This window comes from Cricetulus griseus (assembly GCF_003668045.3).
Source record: "Cricetulus griseus strain 17A/GY chromosome 1 unlocalized genomic scaffold, alternate assembly CriGri-PICRH-1.0 chr1_1, whole genome shotgun sequence".
Classification (NCBI taxonomy): Eukaryota; Metazoa; Chordata; class Mammalia; order Rodentia; family Cricetidae; genus Cricetulus; species Cricetulus griseus.
In genome coordinates this window covers 77863436-77881680 of record NW_023276807.1, presented here as the reverse complement: position 1 = coordinate 77881680, position 18245 = coordinate 77863436, and the positions used below count along the sequence as shown (strand labels likewise).

Sequence of the window (18245 nt, the reverse complement as noted above, 5' to 3'; positions counted from 1 at the left end):
TCATACCATCTGCAAATAGTGAGAGTTTGACTTCTTCCTTTCCCATTTGTATTCCCTTGATCTCCTTTTGTTGTCTTATTGTTCTAGCTAGAACTTCAAGGACAATATTGAAGAGGTATGAAGAGAGTGGACAGCCTTGTCTTGTCCTTGATTTTAGAGGAATTGCTTTGAGTTTCTCTCCATTTAATTTGCTGTTGGCTGTTGGCTTGCTGTATATTGCTTTTATTATGTTGAGGTATGTTCCTGTTATCCCTGATTTCTCCAGGACCTTTATCATGAAAGGGGTGTTGGATTTTGTCAAAGGCTTTTTCTGCATCTAGTGAGATGATCATGTGTTTTTTTTTTCTCCTCAGTCTGTTTATATGGTGGATTACATTGATAGATTTTTTCGTATGTTGAACCATTCTTGCATCCCTGGGATGAAGCCTACTTGATCGGGATGGATGATTTCTCTGATGTGTTCTTGGATTCGATTTGCCAATATTTTATTGAGAATTTTTGCATCAATGTTCATGTGGGATATTGGTCTGTAGTTCTCTTTCTTAGTTGTGTCTTTGTGTGGCTTGGGTATCAAGGTTATTGAAGCCTCATAAAAGAGTTTGGTAATGACCCTTCTGCTTCTATTGTGTGGAATACTTTGAGGAGAATTGGTATTAGCTGTACTTTGAATTTCTGGTAGAATTCTGCACTGAAGCCATCTGGCCCTGGGCTTTTTTTTTTTTTGGTTGGGAGACTTCTAATGACTGCTTCAATTTCATTAGAGGTTATTGGTTTATTTACGTTGTTTATCTGTTCTTGTTTTAATTTTGGAAAGTGAAATCTGTCCAGAATATTGTCCATTTCCTTCAGATTTTCAAATTTTGAGGAATATAGGTTTTCAAAGTATGACCTGATGATTCTCTGGATTTCCTCTGTGTCTGTTATGTCCCCCTTTTCATTCCTGATTTTATTAATTTGCATGTTCATTCTTTGTTGTTTGGTAAGTTTGGATAAAGGTTGTCTATCTTGTTGATTTTCTCAAAGAACCAACTTTTTGTTATATTGATTCTTTGTATTGTTCTCCTAATTTCCATTATATTGATTTCAGCCCTCAATTTGATTATTTCCTGGCACCTTCTCCTCCGGGGTGTATTGGCTTCTTTGTTTTCTAAAGCTTTCTGCTGTGCTGTTAATTCTCTAGTGTGATTATTCTCCTGTTTCTTCATGTGGGCATTTAGTGCTATGAACTTTCCTCTTAGCACTGCTTTCAGAATATCCCATAGGTTTGGATATGTTGTGTCCACATTCTGATTGAATTCTAGGAAATCTTTAATTTCTTTTTTTATTTCTTCCTGGACCCATGAATTGTGCAATTGGGTGTTACTTAATTTCCATGACTTTGTAGGTTTTCTGTAGTTCGTGTTGTTGTTGAATTCTAATTTTAAAGCATGGTGGTCTGATAAGACACAGGGGGTTATTTCAGTTTCTTTGTACTTGTTGAGGTTTGCTATGTTGTCAAGCATTTGGTCGATTTTAGAGAAAGTTCCATGTGGCGCTGAGAAGAAGGTAAATTGTTTTGTATTTGGGTGGAATGTTCTATAGATATCTGTTAAGTCCAATTGTGCCATAACTTCTATTAGTTCTTTTGTTTCTTTGATAAGTTTCTGTCTGGTGTTCCTGTCCAGTGGTGAGAGTGGGGTGTTGAAATCTCCCACTTTAAGTGTGTGAGGTTTTATGTATGATTTGAGTTTTAGTGATGTTTCTTTTACAAACGTGGATGCCTTTGTATTTGGGACATAAATGTTCAGAATTGAGACTTCATCCTGATGGATTTCTCCTGTGATAAGTAGGAAATGACCTTCTTCATCTCTTTTGACTGATTTTAGTTTAAAGTCCAATTTGTTGGCTATTAGGATTGCTACCCCCACTTGTTTCTTGGGTCCATTTGATTGGAAGATCTTTCCCCAACCTTTAATTCTTAGGTACCGTCTGTCTTTGAAGTTGAAGTGAGTTTCTTGTATGCAGCAGAAGGAAGGATTTTGTCTTCTTATCCATTCTGCTAATCTGTGTCTTTTTATAGGGGAGTTAAGACCATTAATGTTGATGGATATTTATGACCATTGATTGTTCATTCTTGTTTGTTTTTGATTTGGTGATGGTGGAGAGATTATGTGTGGGATTTTATTCCTTTTTTCTTTTGACTGTTGGTAAGTTGGGATTATCTATTGCCTATGTTTTTCTGGTTGTAGTTAACTTCCCTGGGTTGCAGTTTACCTTCTAGTACTTCTGTAGGCTGGATATGTATTGTTTGAATCTGGTTTTGTCATGGAATATCTTGTTTTCTCCATCTATAATGATTGAAAGCTTTGCTGGTTATAGTAGTCTGGGCTGGCATCCATGGTCTCTTAGCGTAGGTAGAACATCTATCCAGGACCTTCTGGCTTTCAGAGTTTCCAAGGAAAAGTCAGGTGTGATTCTGATAGGTTTGCCTTTATAGGTTACTTGACCTTTTTCCTTTGCTGCTCTTAATATTTTCTCTTTGTTATGTGTGTTTGGTGTTTTGATTATTATGTGCTGAGGTGACCATTTTTTTTTTTGTTTGTTTCAGTCTATTTGGTGTTCTGTAGGCTTCTTGTATTTTCATTGGCATGTCTTTCTTTAGGTTGAGCAAGTTTTCTTCTGTGATTTTGTTGAATATGTTTTCTGCGCCTTTGAGTTGCATTTCTTCACCTTCTTCTATACCTATTATTCTTAGGTTTGGTCTTTTCATGGTATCTCATATTTTCTGGATATTTTGTGATAGGGATTTGTTGGACTTAAGATTGCTTTCTATTTCCGCTAGTGTGTATTCAACTCCTGAGACTCTCTCTTCCATCTCTTGTATTCAGTTGTTTATACTTACATCTGTAATTCCTGATCGTTTACCCAGCTTTTCTATTTCCAGCATTCCCTCAGATTGTGCTTTCTTTATTGTCTCTATTTCAATTTTTAGGTCTTGAACTGTTTCCTTGAGAGATTTGTTGATATCTTGTGTTTTTTGGTTAGTTTTTTCTTCCATTTCTTTAAGGGATTTTCTCATGTCTTCTTTGAGGTCCTCTATCATTTTCATGAAGATGCTTTTAAGGTCATTCTCTTCTGGTTCATATGCATCGTGATGTTCAGGTCTTACTGGTGTATGGTTCCTAGTCTCCGGTGGTGTCATATTAGGTTTTCTGTTGTTGGATGTGCTTTTACCTTGTCCTCTTCTCATCCTTTCTTCTGGTGGGTGTAGCAAGAGTTTCTTGTTCTCCTGGTGGGTGTGGGACCACGTTTCCCTTCTGGTAGATGCAAACAGATCCAATACTCTGATGTTGGTCCTCTTCTCGTGGATGGAGGTGTCACTGTTACCCGGGTGTTGGCAGTGTTCGGGCATGCCGGCCCAGGGGCCGGCATTTGGAGGCACCGGGCCTCGGTGTTCGGAACCCGCCGCCGCAGAACTCGGTCAGGCATGCAGGTTGCTTGCTTCAGATGACTCTGAGCAGTGACAATGATGAACCGGAACCGGAAACAGTTCCTGGCCTACCTGGGCTGGCGGATGGAGGCTGGGCTGCCTCTGGGTGTTCTGTGTTAGGAACCCGCCGCCGTCCGGAATGCAGGTTGCTTGCGTCATATGACCAGGATTTTTTTTTTAATAGTTGCATCTGTTTACCTGCACATTTCATTATGTCACTTTTTTTTCTGCAGCAAGCAATACTCCATTGTATATCACATTTTTCTTCGTTTTTTCAGCTGAGGAACATCTGGGTTGTTTCCTGTTTCTAACTATTATGAATAAAGCCACTATGCACATAGTTGAGCAAGGGTCCTTGTAGTAGCATCTTTTGGGTATATTCCCAGGAGTGGAACAGCTGGGTCTTGAGGTATATTGATTCCCACTTGTCTGAGGAATCACCATCTTGATTTCCATAGTGGCCGTAAAAGTTTATGCTTCCACCAGCAATGGAGGGGTGTTCCTTTTGGCTTCACAACCTTGCCAGCATTAGCTGTCACTTGTGTTATTGATCTTAGCCATTCTGACAGATCTAAGATGGAATTTCAAAGTAGTTTTGTTTTGTGTATGGCGATAGACATGGATCTATCTGCTGTCTTTTACATGCCAGGATCCAGTTATGCCAGCACCATTTGTTGAAGATGCTTTCTTTTTTTACATTGTATAATTTTAGCTTCTTTGTCAAAAATCAGATGTTCATAGGTGTGTGGGTTAATATCAGGGCTTTCAATTTGATTCCATTGGTCTACTTTTCTATTTTTGGGCCAATACCAAGCTGTTTTCAGGATTATAGCTCTATAATAGAGCTTGAAGTCAGGAATGGTGATGCCTCAGCTCGTTCCTTTATTGTACAGGATTGTTTTGGCTATCCTGCGTTTTTTCTTTTTCCATATAAAGTTGAGTATTGTTCTTTCAAGGTCTGTGAGGAATTATGCCAGTATTTTAATGGGAATTGCATTGAATCTGTAGATTGCTTTTGGCAAGATTGCCATTTTTACTATGTTGATCCTACCTATCCAAGAGCATGAGAGATCTTTCCATTTTCTGGTATCTACTTTAATTTTTTTCTTTAAAGACTCAAAGTTCTTGCTATACAGGTCTTTTTTTTTTTCTTTTATTTTTTCTTTCCCTCCCTTCCTTCTTTCTTTCTTTCTTTCTTTCTTTCTTTCTTTCTTTCTTTCTTTCTTTCTTTTTTTCTAACGAGACAGGGTTTCTCTGTGGCTTTGGAGGCTGCCCTGGAACTAGCTCTAGCTCTTGTAGACCAAGTTGGTCTTGAACTCACAGAGATCCACCTTCCTCTGCCTCCTGAGTGCTGAGATTAAAGGTGTGCACCTCCAACGCCAGGCACTATACAGGTATTTCACTTGTTTGGTTAGTGTTATCCCAAGATATTTTACGTTGTTTGTGGCTATTGTGAAGAGTGATGTTTCTCTGATTTCTTTCTCAGCCCATTTATCGTCTGTATGTAGTAGGGATACTGATTTTTTTGAGTTGATCTTGTATCCAGCCACATCACTAAAGTGTTTATCAGTTGTAGGAGTTACCTGGTTGAATTTTTGGGGTCACTTATGTATACTATCATATCATTTGCAAATAGTGGAAGTTTGACTTCTTTCTTTCCAGTTTGTATCCAATTGATCTCCTTTTGCTCAAGCTAGAACTTCAAGTACTGTATTGAGTAGATATGGAGACAGTGGACAGTCTTGTTTTGTTCCTGATTTTAGTGAAATTGCTTTGCTTTCTCTCCATTTGATTTGATATTGTTTTATAGGCTCTCTGTAAATTGCCCTTATTAGATTGAGGTATGTCTCTTGTTATCCCTACTCTCTTCAAGACTTTTATCATGAAGGAGTATTGGATTTTGTCAAAGGCTCTTTTAGCATTTAATGAAATGAGTGTGTGTGTGTGTGTGTGTGTGTGTGTGTGTGTGTGTGTGTGTTTCAGTTTGTGTATATTGTGGATTACATTGACAGATTTCTGTATATTGGACCATCCCCTGCATCTCTGGGATGGAGCCTTTTTGATCATGGTGGAAGACCTTTTTGATATATTCTTGGATTCCGTTTGCAAGTATTTTTGCATTCTATGTTCTTAGGGAAATTTGTAATTTTCTTTCTTTTTTGAATCTTTGTGTGATTTGGGTATGGGGTGACTGTGGCCTCATAAAATGAATTTGGCAATGTTCCTTCTGTTTCTGTTTCATGGAATGGTTTAAGGATTACTATTGGCGATAACTCTTCTTTGTACACTATCTTGCCCTGGGCTTTTGGTTGGGAGACTTAATGACTGCTTCTATTTCCTTAGGAGTTTTAGGTCTATTTAAGTTGTTTATCAGATCTTTGTTTAACTTTGCCAAGTGGTATCTATTGAAAAAATTGTCCATTTCTTTTAGATTTTCCAATTTTGTGGAGTACAGGTTTTTGAAGTACAACCTGATGATTCTTTGGATTTCCCTAGTGTCTGTTGTTTTGTTCCTTTTCAGTTCTGATTTTGCTAATCTGGATATTCTCTCTCCATCTTTTAGTTAGTTTGGATAGGGCTTGTCTGTTTTGTTGATTTTCCAAAGAACTCTTTGTTTGATTGGTTCTTTGAATTGTTCTCTGTTTCTGTTTTTATTGATTTCAGCCCTTAGTTTGATTATTTCCTGCTGTCCACTCCTCTTGGTTGTGTTTGCTTCTTTTTGTTCTAGAGCTTTCAGGTTTGCTGTTAAGTTGCTAGTATGAGGTATCTCCATTTTCTTTTTTTTAATGTAGTACTTAATGTAGCCAGAGGCTTTTCTGTGTCCCAAGTGGTCCCACAGCTGCTTATAAAATAATCACTCAGAGGTTTACTATTAATTGTAATTGTTTGGCAGATGGCTCTTACATATACTCACTAGCTCTTACATATAAATTAACTCATTTCTATTAATTTGTGCATTGCCATGTGGCCCATAGCTTGCTGGTAATGCTCTGACATGTTACTCCCCCTGTGACTGCTGGCGGATCCCTTGACTCCTCCTTCTTTTCTCCCTTTATTCAGTTTGTCTTTACTGCCTAGTGGTATTCTGCCCTGCCATAGGCCAAAGTGGCTTTATTCATCAACCAATAAAAGCAACACATATTTGCAGCAGACAGAAGGACATCCACATCAACTTAGTGTTGTGAACTTTCCTCTTAGCACCACTTTCATTGTTTTCCATAAACAATGTTTGGTTATGTTATCCATTCATTTTCATTGATTTCTAGGAAGTCTGTCTTTCTTTCTTTTTTCTTTTTTTTTTTTTTCCGAGGGTTTCTCTGTGTAGCTTTGGAACCTATCCTGGTACTCGCTCTGGAGACCAGGCTGGCCTCGAACTCACAGAGACCCGCCTGCCTCTGCCTCCCGAGTGCTGGGATTAAAGGCCACCAACGCCCGGCAGAAGTCTTTCATTTCCTTCTTTATTTCTGTCTTGACTACTGAGTCACTCAGAGTGTTGTTCAGTTTCCATGAGTTTGTAGACTTTCTGTTATTTCTGTTGTTGTTGAAGTCCAGTTTTAATCTATGCTTGTCTGATAAGATGCAGGGGGTTACTTCAATTTTCTTGTATCTGTTGAGATTTGCTTTGTGTCCGAGTATGTGGTCAGTTTTGCAGAAAGTTCTGTGAGGTGCTGACAAGAAGGTGTATTTTGTGTTTGGGTTAAATGTTCTGTAGATGTCGGTTAGCTCCAGTATTTTCTCTGCTTAGTTTTGGTTTGGATGACCTATCTTGGTGAAAGTGGGGTATTGAAGACTTACGCTATCAATGTGTGAGTGTGATTTAATTTTTAATAATGTTTCTTTTACAAATGTGGATGCCCTTGCATTCAGGGAATATTAAAATAAACATTAAAGATGTTAAATATTGAAATGTCATCATGGTGGATTTTTTTCCTTTGGTGTCCTTCTTTGTCTCTTTTGACTGATTGGCTATACTACCTTGCTTTAAAGGTCTATATGCTTTTTCCATCCCTTTACTCTGAGGTAATGTCTATCTTTGATGCTGAGGTGTCTTTCTTATATGCAGTAGAATGTTGGGTCCTGTTTTGGCATCCATTCTGTTTGTGTTTTTATTGGGGAATTGAGTTCATTGATATTGAGAGTTACCTATGATTGCTAATTCCTGTTACTTTGTTATTGTTGTTGGTGGTGGTGGTGGTGGAGGTGGTGTGTGTGTGTGTGTGTGTGTGTGTGTGTTTGCTTCTCTTCTGTTGGTTTTGCTGGTATGAGATATATTTATTTCCTGTGTTTTCATGGGTGTAGTTAACCTCCTTGGGTTGGAGTTTTCATTCTAGTACCTTTTCTAGGGCTGGATTTATGGATAGATGCTGTTTAAATTTTACTTTATCATGTAATATCTTGTTTTCTCCATCTATGGTGATTGAAAGTTTTACTGGGTTTAGTGTTCTGTAACTGTATGTTTAGGGTTCTGTTCTGTATGTTTAGTGTTTTGATTATTATATGGCAAAGGGGGAGCATCTTTCTTTTCTGGTCCAAGTTCTTGTACTTTTATAGAAATGTCCTTCTTTAGGATAGGGAAATTTTCTTCTATGATTTTGTTGAAAATATTTTCTGGGCCTTTGAGCTGGGGTCCTTCATTCCTATTACTCTTATGTTTGACCTTTTCGTAGTGTCTCAGATTTCTTGAATGTTTTGTGTCAGGATTTTTTTTTTAATTACTTAATTTCTTTGACTGATTTATGTGTTTCTTCTATTATATCTTCAATGTCTGAGATTCTCTTTCATCTCTTGTGCTCTGTTGCTGATGCTTGCATCTGTAGTTCTTGTTGGCTTACTTAGGTTTTCTATCTCTAAGATTCCAAATCTCAGTTTGTATGATTTTTTTTTATTGTTTCTTTTTCTGTTTTCAGGTCTTGAACAATTTTATTCATTTCCTTCAACTGTTTGTTTGAATTTCTTTAAGGGATTTTTTTTTTCATTTCCTCTTAAGGATCTCTTATCATCTTCACAAAATTGGTTTTAAGGTCATTTTCTTGTGCTTCACCTCTGTTGAAATATTCAGTGCTTTCTGGTCTCTGGTGCTAACCTGTTGCCTTGGCTGTTGTTGATAGTATCCCTACACTTGCATGTAGGCATCTGGGTTTGGGTTGATGATAGGTCTAGGTGCTGATTTCTTGGTTTGTCTTTGTTAGATGGATGATTTGTCCCTGGTTTCTGTTTCATCTTTAGTCTTCTGTCTGGAGTGTTCTGTGGTTGAGCAGAGGGACTTCACCCCTGTTGGGGACTGAACTTCTGATGACTGGAGTTGTGGGCCAGGATATGGTTACAAGGAGGGGAGGGGTGTTGAGGGTAGGCTGGGTGGGACAGTCTGCTAGTGGGTGGCCTACCTGAAGTTCTGTTAGCTGCCATGGCATCTGGAGGAGCAAATTTCGCTGGAGTTGTAGGCTGGGGTATGTGGGGTTGTTGATTTTTGAGGAGACATTTTTGTGATGGCTTTTCATGTTACTGGTGTTTTATATGAGGATTTACCTATCTTAAGTTAGTTGGTTGATACTTTCTAGCACAACCATGTGGAATAAGCATGCTTCTATGCTTCATATTTCCTTTGCTTCATGAGTCCTGACTGTATTCAGTGTTGCTTAAAGCTTAGCTGTGAAATTAGTGTTGATTTATGGATGAGGTGATGTCAGTTTTGAAGAGGGGAAGTACACCCTCTTACCTTATAAGCCAGAGGTAGTGGGCTGTGGTAGTGAGGGGATTTACACTGGGAGCAGTGCTTTGTGTGTTTTCTAATCTTCAGGTAAGGTTTGTGGAAGTGTATGTTGAAGCAGAGGTTCATAACCTCTTCACAAGCCAGGGTGGTGTGTGTTTTTTTTTTTTTTTTTTTTTTTTTTTGTGTGTGTGTGTGTGTGTGTGTGTGTGTGTCTGTGTCTGTGTCTGTGTGTCTATGTCTATGTGTGTGTCTGTGTGTGTGTGTGTGTGTGTCTGTGTGTGTGTCTGTGTGTGTGTCTGTGTCTGTGTCTGTATCTGTGTGTCTGTGTCTGTGTGTGTGTGTGTCTGTGTGTCTGTGTGTGTCTGTGTGTGTGTCTGTGTCTGTGTCTGTATCTGTGTGTCTATGTCTGTGTGTGTGTGTGTCTGTGTGTGTGTGTGTGTGTCTGTGTGTGTCTGTGTGTGTGTCTGTGTCTGTGTCTGTATCTGTGTGTCTATGTCTGTGTGTGTGTGTGTGCGCGCGCGCGCGCCAGTGTGCCAGGTAAGTAGAGTGGATCATGTCTTGTGGCTTCCCAGTTGGGGAATATGTTCAGTTGCAGAGGTGTGAACTGGAGGTGAATGAGGTACTTTTTTGACCACCCAGGCTACTTTGGGGAGGAGATGAGAGTGAATGTGATAGAAGGGAGATTGGGGTCCCTATGGGGTTCTTAGTCTTACTAATGAAAAAATTTAAGAGTGTACTTAAATGGAAGCTCAAGAATGATTTTATTAGTTTAACCTCCAACCCCCAGCAGACAAAGGTAAAACCTAACAGGGAAGAGAAGGGAAAAGGCCATGCCAATTTGAGTGGGTATGGGGAGGTCACATGGCAGACTTCAGAGAAAGACTAAGGAAGCCCAAAATGTTGGGAGGAAGGCCCAAATTCTTAAGGAAAGCTTGCTTAGAGAGAGAGAGATAAGAAAAGAAAGGAAATGAACGCCTTTCTAAATAATTTGGAAAAAACTTACAGGGCTGCTGTCCATAAGTACACTTGGTGGGGATTCTTGGAAGGAAAAGTATACTATCTCATGAAAAAACTAAATTATTCCATTTATTTCTTTATCCTGCCTTTCCAAGGATGGTGAACGACCAGGTTCAAATAGAATGTAGGCCTCTACCAAGGCCAGAGATTCCATTCTTGACTAGGAGGTTTTCCTATTCTGATATCCTGGTGATTAAGCTATGTCTTATGTTCCTAGCTGGAATGAGTGGCATTGAGGATGAAACTGTTGCCTGGAAGCAGGAGGCTGTGCATCTCTTACTTCTCTGGGGGCAGTTGAAGTTTGCACCAGAAGGAAGGCTCTGGACCTTACCTCTGTTTACCTGTCTTGAGTCTGTGCTGGCTGGGAGGGGAAGTGTGTGCCCATGTTTACTTTTTTAAATAATAGTTTTATTATATTTGTCCTGTCTTCTCCACCTATGGTATTGGGAATTGACTGTCAGACATCAGCATTGTGCTCTGCAGTTTTTCCACACTCCGAGGCTTATTATAGTGGTTGTTTTAAAATCCCTGTCTGATATTTCTCATTCATTTCTAAGAGTGCTTTTATTGATTGTCTCCATTTTCTTTCCAGGTCATGGATTACTTTTCATTTGTTATATTTAGTAATTTTTTAAATTGTATGCTGGATATTAAGGCCATTATATTTTGTTCCAGCAACTGTTCAGCGGGCTACTCTATATTTTAGACTCAGTCCTTCAATGGGTGATCAATATCATTCTCCAGATTGTCTTGTTTGCCCTTAATAAACTAGCTTATAGCTTGTTTATAGCTTGTGTTCTGGCCATGACTTTCTGCTTTTAGCCCCCCCCCCTTTTCAATGTGTATGGGTGTTTTGCCTTCATGTATGTCTGTGGACCGTATGTGTGCCTGGTACTCGAAAAGGTCAGAAAAGGGCATCAGATCCCCTGTGACTGGAATTATTGAGATTGTGAGCTACCACTGGACACTGGGTCTCAAACCCTGGTTCTCTGGAAGAACAGCCAGTGCTTCTAACTACTGAACCATCTCTTCAGCCCAGTACCACTTTTCAGTTTCTCATTCCTAACCATTATCATGACTGGTTTTCTACTATAATTTTTCTCCTTTAAAATATGTATCTCTTTGTTTTTATTGAATTAACAAAATTTACACAAGTTAAAAGTACCAACTTCTGTCATCTACTTCATATTTTAAATTTTTCTGGGATAAATTCTGATGAAATATAATCACATTACTGTGTGAGAATAAATTACCACTTGGGTTAATAACCCATATTTTGAATTCTTTGTGTAAGTGGATTTAGTTTGGAAGGATGGGATTAGGAGGCTATTTCATCCAAGAATAAAAGTGACATAATGGCAATTAAGAACATCTAATTTTGGTTTCAGATATATTTTGCTACCATTTAAGGAATATAGCATGTATTGATATTTGCTAGAAGCACAGAATATATAAGAAAGCAATAATTTGTTTCATATCACCTATTAGCACAAATGAATGCATAATTTTTTAAAGGAACTACTGTATTTATTTTACATCTTGTTTCAGTATAATTAAGAAGGTTTTTTTTCCCTCCAAATTTCTTTCAGTAATCCTAAATCGGAGAGTCAGAGAGTAAATAAAAAAGTCAACAATGATGCTTCACTTAGAATTCATAATCTATCCATTTTGGTGAAACAGATAAAATTTTATTATCAGGTAAGTGGCCCTTTTCTTTAAACTAACATTTTAATAGCAATGCACATTTATATTTTTAAATATAAATGTTTTAAATTCTTCTTTGTTAAGAACTTTCATAGATGTAATAGTTTGGTAGCCTACTTGAATTATGTTTTTGATGTATGCTTTTTTTTACAATAAGTTGAATACATATTTCAGTAGTTAATTCTGAGCATTATTATTATTGTTATATTAATGTCTGGTTATTTTGCCTGCATATATGCCTGTGTACCATGTGCATGCTTAGTGACTGTGGAGGCCAGAAGGAGACAGATTCCCTGGAACTGGAATAACAAATGGTTGTGAGCTACTATATGGGTGCTGGGAAATGAGCCAGAGTCCTCTGAAAGAGCAACCAGTGCTCTTAACCCTCTGAGCCATCTCTACAGCCCCACACCTTAATTCTTAATGCTACTAATGTCTCTTAAAATTGGTATAGTTACTTTATACAAATTTTTATTTCATAACCTATTTTTAAATGTTTATTTCAGTGTGGTTTATAATTTATGCTTTGTTCTATTTCATTTATGAGTTATGGAGAAGTGTGCTTTTAAATTAAATGCAAAGCTTTTTAAGTAATTAAATTTTTTGTTCAGAAAATTTAGTTTGTATGCTTCTGATTTTTTTGACATTTCTTTTGGGAGATAGGTTGGTTTGTTTTTTTTTAAGACAGTTTTTCTGTGTAGCCCTGGCTATCCTGGAACTCATTCGATTGACCAGGGTGGCCCTGAATTCAGTGATCCATCTGCCTCTGCCTCCTTAGTGCATGGCTCTAAATTTGAGTTGAATGCATAAACTTGCCCAGACAAAAAGCAGGTACCATTTATCATGGTGCTTAAACCTACAACCCTGGGATTAAAAGTTCCATGCTCTGGGTGGGGGAGAAATGAGCACCCCCATCAATGCCTGAGGCAAGTGAGAAAGCTGGCCCTGAGGTCATAAGGGCAGGAGAATTGCCCCTGTATATTGCATGAACAGTACAATAGAGCCGACCCCATTGGCAGAGGTTTGGGTGACCCAGCCCTGAAGTTGTTACCATGGGGGAGTTGTGCCCATTACTCTTTTGTCATATGGCAGCATGGGTGGGGACAGATGTTCCTCCTGCTCATCAACACCTGAGGCAGGAGGGAGAGCTGACCCTGATGTCATAAAAGCAGAGAGCTGGTCCTGCTGCTCATCAGCTGCACACTCAGGAGAGTGGCCCCTACACCACACTGTAGATCAGGCCTGAAGGTGTAGGTGTGGAAGAACTGACCCTGAGGACATGAAAGCAGAACTGTCCCAGTTCATTGCTTGTCACTGTAAGGGTTGAACACAGGCAAGCCAATGCAAGAGAACTAACTCTGGTTGTGAGGACAAGGGGGAGCTGGCTGGCTGACCAACCCTGCAACTACCCAGGCTCAGAACCAGAGTTATGAGTTGGCCACTCCAACCAACATCCACTCCATCTGTGATCTTCTGGAGCACATGAAGGGACTGATTGGTCCTGCAGACTCAAAGCTGCAGGATCTCTGCAACACAGGGCAACAACAGGATAACTAAGAGGAGTTCCAGTGAGGGCCCAGCATCAGTAGTGTAGCAAAAACCAGAGCCCTGGAACCAGTCCAGTGACTTTTTGCAATAAACACTTGCAAGTAAAGGTGTATGGACAAAAGGGTTTACTGCATGACTCACAATGTTACACTATAGCTTCCATAACGAGGTCCCCCATTTTCCTTCTTAAATTTCATTTTATTTTGGGGGGCAGTTGCAAGGATAGAGGGTGGATACGAAGGAATGGGGAAGTGAATGGGATTGAGATGTATGATGTGAAAGACACAAAGAATAAATAAAAAAAAGGTTTTTTTTTTGTTTTTTTTTTTTAAGTTCATGTTCTACCAACTGAGCTAGTCAGGCAGGTGGCATTGTTTTAAAAATACTTTTTAAATTTCATTGTATATTCTAGCCAAAGTTCACCCTGCCCCCTTCTCTCACCCTCCCCTCAAGCCCTCCCCAGGCCCACTCTGCATCCACTTCTCCCAACAGGTGAGGGCTCCCATGGGGAGTCAGCAAAATCTGGCACATTAAGTTGGGGCAAGACCAAGCCCCTCCTCCCTGCATTAAAGCTGATCCTGACATCCCCCCATAGGGAATGGGTTCTAACAAGCTAGCTCATACTCAAAGGATAGATCCTGGTCCTACTGCCAGAGGCCCCGAAGATAGCCCAAGCTTTACAATTGTCTCCCAAATACGGAGGGGCCTAGTTTGGACCCATGGAGGCTCCACAGCTGTCAGTCCAGAGTTTCCTCGAGTTTGGTTCAGCTGTCTCTGTAGATTTCTCCCTCATGGTCTTGATCTCCCTTGTTCATGTATTCCCTCTTCCCTGTCTTCAACTGGATTCCCAGAGTTTGGCCTGGTTCTCGGTTGTGGATCCCTGCATCTGTTTCCATCAATTGCTGGTTAAAGGCTCTATGCTGATAGTTGGGTTATTCACCAATCTGATTACAGGGGAAGGTCAGTTCAGGCATCCTTTCCACTATTATTAGGAGTCTTACCTGGGGTCATCCTTGTGGATTCCTGGGAATTACCCTAATACCAGGTTTCTCCCCAGCCCCCTGGTGACTCTCTCTCTCAAGGTATTTCTTTCCTTTATCTCCCTCTCCATCCCTCCTGCCCCTGACCATCCCATTCCTTCATGTTCTCATTCCCCATCCCCTCCCCTTTACTGTCCCCCTCACCCCCAGTTTACCTGGGCGATCTCATCTAATTCCCAGAGCAATCCATTTGTCCCTCTTAGGGTTCTCTTTGTTACCCAGCTTCTCTGGAGCTGTGGATTGTAGTCTGGTTGTCCTTTGTTTTATATCTAGTATCCACTTATGAGTGAGTACATACTGTGTTTGTCTTTCTAAGTCTGGGTTACCTCACTCAGGATGGTTTTTCTATTTCCATTCATTTGCCTGCAAATTTCATGATGTCTGTTTTTTTACAGCTCAGTAGTACTCCATTTTGTAAATGTACCACATTTTCTTTATCCATTCTTCAGTTGAGGGTCATCTAGGTTGTTTCCAAGTTGTGACTATTACAAATAATGCTGCTATGAATATTGTTGAGCAAGTGTCCTTGTGGTGTGATTGAGTGTCCTTTGGATATGTGCCCAAGAGTGATATTGCTGGGTCTTGGGGTAGATTGATTCCCAATTTCCTGAGAAACCACCACATTGATTTCCATAGTGGCTATATAAGTTTGCACTTTCACCAGAAATGGAGGAGTGTTGCCCTTGTTCCATATCCTCTCCAACATAAGCTGTCACTGGTGTTTTTTATCTTAACCATTCTGATAGATGTAAGATGGTATCTCAAAGTCGTTTTGGTTTGCATTTCCCTGATGAGTAAGGATATTGAGCATTTCTTGAAATGTCTTTTGGCTATTTGAGTTTCTTCTATTGAGAATTCTGTATAACTCTTATATAATCGGGTTATTTGGTATTTTGTTGTCTAGTCTCTTGAGTTCTTTGTATATTTTGGAGATCAGTCCTCTGCCAGATGTGGGGTTGATGAAGATCTTTTCTCATTCTGTGGGCTGCCATTTTGTCTTGTTGACTGTGTTCTTTGCCTTACAGAAGCTTTTCAGTTTCAGGAGGTACCATTTATTCATTGTTGCTCTCAGTGTCTGTGCTACTGGTGTTATATTTAAGAAGTGGTCTCCTGTGCTAATGCATTCCAGGCTACTTCCCACTTTATCTTCTATCAGGTTCAATGCAACTGGATTTATGTTGAGGTCCTTGATCCATTTGGACTTGAGTTTTGTGTAATGTGATAGATATGGGTCTGTTTGCAATCTTCTACATATTGACATCCAGTTATGCCAGCACCATTTGTTAAAGGTTCTTTTTTCCATTGTAACTTTTTGGCTGTTTTGTTAAAAATCAGGTGTTCATAGGTGTGTGGATTAATGTTAGGCTCTCAATTCGATTCTATTGATCCATGTGTCTTTTTATGCCAATACCAGGCTGTTTTTATTACTATAGCTCTATAGTAGAGCTTGAAGTCAGGGATGGTGATGCTTCTGAAAGTTCCTTTATTGTACAGGATTGTTGTAACTATTTTGGGTTTTTTGTTTTTCCATATGAAATTGAGAAATGTTCTGATAGGTCTGCCTTTATATGTTACTTGGCTGTTTTTCATTGCAGCTCTTAATATTCTTTCTTTATTCTGCATGTTTTGAGTTTTCATTATTATGTGGCAAGAGAACTTTATTTTTTTCGGTTTTCTATTTGGTGTTCTGTAAGCTTCTTATACTTTCTTAGACATGTCTTTAGGTTGGGAAAGTTTTCTCCTATGATTTTATTGAACATATTTTCTGTGCCTTTGAGTTGGACTTCTCCTTCTTCTATCCCTATTATTCTTAGGCTTGGTCTTTTCGTAGTGTCCCAGATTTCCTGGATATTTTGTGTTAAGAACTTGCTGGATTCACATTTTCTTTGACCAATGAATCTATTTCCTCTATCATGTCTTCAATACCTGGGACCCTCTTCCATCTCTTGTATTCTGTTGTTTATACTTGGATCTGTAGTTCCTGATCATTTACCCAGATTTTCTGTTTTCGGAATTCCCTTGGTTTGTGTTTTCTTTATTGCCTCTGTTTCAGTTTTCAAGTCTTTAACCATTTCCTTCACCTGTTTGCTTTTTCCTGTTTTTCTTTAAGGGATTTGTTGACTTCTTCCAATTTTTTGTTTGTCTTTTCTTTAATTTTTTAAGGGAATTTACATTTCCTCTTTAAGGGCCTCAATCATCTTCATAAAGTTATTTTTTAGGTCGCTTTCTTCTGCTTCATCTGTGTTGGGATGTTCAGGTCTTGCTGTTGAAGCACCACTACTTTCTGGAGGTGCTGTGTTGCTCTTTATGTTTTTGAGTGTGCTCTTACACTGTTGTCTACCCATTTGTTCATCCAATTTTTGCATTTGGTGGCTTTGACTCCATTGATCACTTCTCCAGATGCAGGTGGGCCTGAGGCTCATGAGGTTGCTTCTCCAGGTGCAGGTGTGGCCCCTGCACTAGTGATTGCTCCTCTAGGTGCAAGCAGGTCTGTGGCTCTGGTGATTGCTGCTGCAGAGGGGTATCTTGTACAGAGGATGGCTCTGGATGCTGGCTCGGACACAGGTGCTCTTTCCCAGAGGGACTTAAGATAGCTGCTATTGTTGATGCTTCCAGGCCACCATAGCCACCACCGTGCTCCCTTTCTGGTGCTTCCAAGCCTGGGCTGTCACCTTTGCCTGGTCACTTCCCATCCCAGGCCATCACTGAGCTGTGCTCCCTCTCTTTAGTCAGGGTTTCTAGGTGCACTTAAGTCAGGGTTGAAATCAGTTTTTCACAGGGGCTTTCTTTTGTTGATTTTGCATCTGGCAAAGGTTTCTATTCCAGGGCTGGGCAGTTCCAACCACAGCATGCTTGGCTAGAGAACACAGCAGCTCCTCCACAGATGCTCCAACCAGCACTGAGCTACTTGATGGGCTCCAGCTCCAGCTCCTAGGTCCCTAGCATATCTTAGTCATTACCTAGTGTAGCTTTATTGATGAGAAAGAAGAGTTGAGCTGCTGTTCTGAACTAAGGGGCTTATCTAGTTCCTTTATATACTTGGAAGGGTTATCAATGGGTGCAGATGAACATAAAATTGTTTTTGGGAACTGGGTCATTATTTCTACATTTCCCCCTAATTATTGGTTTAAATATTCTGAGAAAAATTTTTTATTTCTTGTTTTACAATTTCATGCATGTATGCACAGATATATCTTAATTATTTCCACCCGCCCTCACCTGCCTCACCCTCCCCCTTCTCCTGGAAGCCCCTCTCCCTAAGTCCTGTTAGTGCTGCCTGCTGGAATGTTGACTGATACTGTTGACAGTGTGTTCTTGAGTACAGTTTTCATGTCATGTTCAGTATCTGAGACCCTCTGGCTCTTAGCTTCTTTCTGCTCCTTCTTCTCAGTGTTCCCCAAGTTAAATATTTTATATGAAATTTGTTTCCTGCCCACTTTCTCATCATACTTAATATAACAAAGACCAAAGTTAGCTTGTGTCTGTATGCTTTTGTAGAATAGTGCTATAACCTTAGAATAGATTAACTTTATGACTTTTAAATTCTTGATTTGTGTTTTTACTCTAAAGATTTATTTATATGCATATGAGAGTCTGAATGTATGTATGTGCACTGTGTATGTATGTGTGTGCACGCACGTGTGTATGTGTGCAAGAGCATATGTGTGCAGGAGACCACAGAGGCCAGAAGCGGGTTCTGGAACTGGAGTTACAAGTAGTTGTGAGCTGCCATGTGGGTGCTGGAAATTAAATCTCT

At 39.6% G+C, this 18245-nt stretch overlaps 1 protein-coding gene across 8 annotated transcripts in view; it reads left to right on the top strand.

Moving 5' to 3' along the window:
• Positions 1–18245, top strand: part of Ccdc88a (coiled-coil domain containing 88A) — a 153362-nt gene that overhangs the window by 41455 nt on the left and 93662 nt on the right. For all 8 annotated transcript variants that reach the window (XR_003479645.2, XM_027387968.2, XM_027387969.2 and 5 more), the window contains exon 3: positions 11786–11894. Coding sequence is in view for 7 of the 8 variants with exons in the window: in XM_027387968.2 (XP_027243769.1) it covers positions 11786–11894 (109 nt within the window). In the remaining variant the exon portion in view is untranslated. The remainder of the gene's footprint in view (positions 1–11785; positions 11895–18245) is intronic.